Source organism: Rattus rattus, chromosome X, assembly GCF_011064425.1.
Source record: "Rattus rattus isolate New Zealand chromosome X, Rrattus_CSIRO_v1, whole genome shotgun sequence".
NCBI lineage: Eukaryota > Metazoa > Chordata > Mammalia > Rodentia > Muridae > Rattus > Rattus rattus.
The window spans coordinates 30,823,820-30,826,770 of record NC_046172.1 but is presented as its reverse complement, the minus strand read 5'-3'; the positions used below and the strand labels follow the sequence as shown (position 1 = coordinate 30,826,770).

Sequence of the window (2,951 nt, the reverse complement as noted above, 5' to 3'; positions counted from 1 at the left end):
CCATGACAAAACCAAATTTACACAATATCTTTCTACAAATCCAGCACTACAAAGGATAATAAATGGTAAAGCCCAACACAAGGAGGCAAGCTACACCCTAGAAAAAGGAAGAAACTAATCGTTTTGCAACAAAACAATAGAAGACAAGCACACAAACATAATCTCACATCCAATCACAAATATAACAGGAAGCAACAATCACTATTCCTTAATATCTCTCAGTATCAATGGACTCAATTTCTCAATAAAAAGACACAGATTAACAAACTGGATATGCAATGAGGAAGCAGCATTTTGTTGCCTACAGGAAACATACCGCAGTGACAAAGACAGACACTACTTCAGAGTAAAAGCCTGGAAAAAAATTTTCCAAGCAAATTGTCTGAAGAAGCAAGTTGGCGAGCCATTCTAATATCAAATAAAATCTATTTTCAACCAAAAGTCATCAAAAAAGATAAGGAAGGACTCTTCATATTCATCAAAGGAAAAATCCAACAAGATGAACTCTAAATCCTAAATATCTGTGCTCCAAATACAAGGGCAACTACATACATTAAAGAAACCTTACTAAAGCTCAAAGCACACATTGCACCTCACACAATAATAGTAGGGGATTTCAACACCTCACTCTCATCAATGGACAGATCATGGAAACAGAAATTAAACAGAGACATAGACAGACTAACAGAAGTTATGAACCAAATGGACTTAACAGATATTTATAGAACATTCTATCCTAAAACAAAAGGATATACCTTCTTCTCACCACCTCATTCTACTTTCTCCAAAACTGACCATATAATCAGTCATAAAACAGGCCTCAACAGATACAGAAAGATAGAAATAATCCCATGTGTTCTATCAGACCAGCACAGGCTAAAGCTGGTCTTCAATAACAATAAGGGAAGAACGCCCACATATACCTGGAAGATGAACAATGCTCTACTCAATGATAACCTGGTCAAGGAAGAAATAAAAAAAGAAATTAAAGACTTCTTAGAATTTAATGAAAATGAAGGTACAACATACCCAAACTTATGGGACACAATGAAAGCTGTGCTAAGAGGAAAACTCATAGCTCTGAGTGCCTGCAGAAAGAAACAGGAGAGAGTATATATATATATATATATATATATATATATATATATATATATATGTATATACATATATATATGTATATACATATACATATATATATATATATATATATCAGCAGCTTAACAGCACACCTAAAAGCTCAGAAAAAAAGAAGTAAATACACCCAGGAGGAGTAGAAGGCAGGAAATAATCAAACTCAGAGCTGAAATCAACCAAGTAGAAACAAAAAGGACCATACAAAGAATCAACAGAACCAAAAGTTGGTTCTTTGAGAAAATCAACAAGATAGATAAACCCTTAGCCAGACTAACGCGAGGACACAGAGAGTGTGTCCAAATTAACAAAATCAGAAATGAAAAGGGAGACATAACTACAGAAACAACAGAAATTCAAAAAATCATCAGATCCTACTACAAAAACCTATATTCAACAAAACTTGAAAATCTGCAGGAAATGGACAATTTCCTAGACAGATACCAGGTACCGAAGTTAAATCAGGAACAGATAAACCATTTCAACAACCTCATAACTCCTAACGAAATAGAAGCAGTAGTTAAAAGTCTCCCAACCAAAAAGAGCCCAGGTCCAGACAGGTTCAGTGCAGAATTCTATCAGACCTTCATAGAAGACCTCTTACCAAACTATCCAAACTATTCCACAAAATTGAAACAGAAGGAGCACTACCGAATACCTTCTATGAAGCCACAATTACTCTCATATCTAAACCACACAAAGACCCAACAAAGAAAGAGAACTTCAGACCAATTTCCCTTATGAATATCGATGCAAAGATACTCAATAGAATTCTTGCAAACCGGCTTTTGCAGACGCTGCTGTCACTTTTTGCCCCTTGCTGCAGACATGGTCAACCCCACCATGTTCTTCCACATCATGGCGGATGGCGAGCCCTTGGGCCGGGTCTCCTTCGAGTTATTTGCAGACAAATTTCCAAAGACAGAAAATTGTTGCGCTCTGAGCACTGGGGAGAAAGGGTTTGGCTATAAGGGTTCCTCCTTTCACAGAATTATTCCAGGAATCATGTGTCAGGGTGGTAATGTCACAGGCCATAATGGTACTGGTGGCAAGTCCATCTACGGGGAGAAATTTGAGGATGAGAACTTCATCCTGAAGCATACAGGCCCTGACATCTTGTCCATGGCAAATGCTGGACCAAACACAAATGGTTCCCAGTTTTTATCTGCACTGACAAGACTGAGTGGCAAGCATGTGGTCTTTGGGAAGGTGAAAGACGGCATGAACATTGTGGAAGCCATGGAGCGTTTTGGGTCCAGGAATGGCAAGACCAGTAAGAAGATCACCATTTCCGACTGTGGACAACTCTAATTTCTTTGTCTTGCAGGCATTTTACCCATCAAACCATTCCTTCTGTAGCTCAGGAGAGCGCCCCCACCCCATCTGCTTGCAATACCCTGTAATCTTTGCTCTCACTGAAGTTCTTTGGGTTCCATATTTTCCTCATTCCCCTTCAAGTCTAGCAGGATTGCAAAGTTAAGTTTATGATTATCAATAAAAACTGAATAAGAAAAAAATTCTTGCAAATCAAATCCAAGAGCACATCAAAACAGTCATCCATCATGATCAAGTAGGCTTCATTCCATGGTTGCAGGGATGTTTTAATATATGGAAAACAATCAACGTAATCCACTATATAAACAAACTGAAAGAACAAAACCACATGATCATTTCATTAGATGCTGAGAAAGCATTTGACAAAATTCAACACCCCTTCGTGATAAAAGTCCTGGAAAGAACAGGAATTCAAGGCCCATACCTAAACATAGTAAAAGCCATATACAGCAAACCAGTAGTTAACAATAAACTAAATGGAGAGA

At 37.7% G+C, this 2,951-nt stretch overlaps 1 protein-coding gene across 1 annotated transcript; it reads left to right on the top strand.

Annotated features, from left to right (window-relative positions):
- The first annotated feature begins 1,959 nt into the window (after window positions 1-1,959).
- On the top strand, window positions 1,960-2,648 carry LOC116888750 (peptidyl-prolyl cis-trans isomerase A-like). Its single transcript, XM_032890043.1, has one exon. It carries the CDS (start codon window positions 1,960-1,962, stop codon window positions 2,440-2,442), a length of 483 nt encoding a protein of 160 aa, XP_032745934.1. The 3' UTR covers window positions 2,443-2,648.
- The last annotated feature ends 303 nt before the right edge of the window (window positions 2,649-2,951 follow it).

Bases quoted from the DNA above. Each gene is read 5' to 3' on its own strand.
- LOC116888750 (XM_032890043.1), top strand. From the start codon at position 1,960: ATGGTCAACCCCACCATGTTCTTCCACATCATGGCGGATGGCGAGCCC.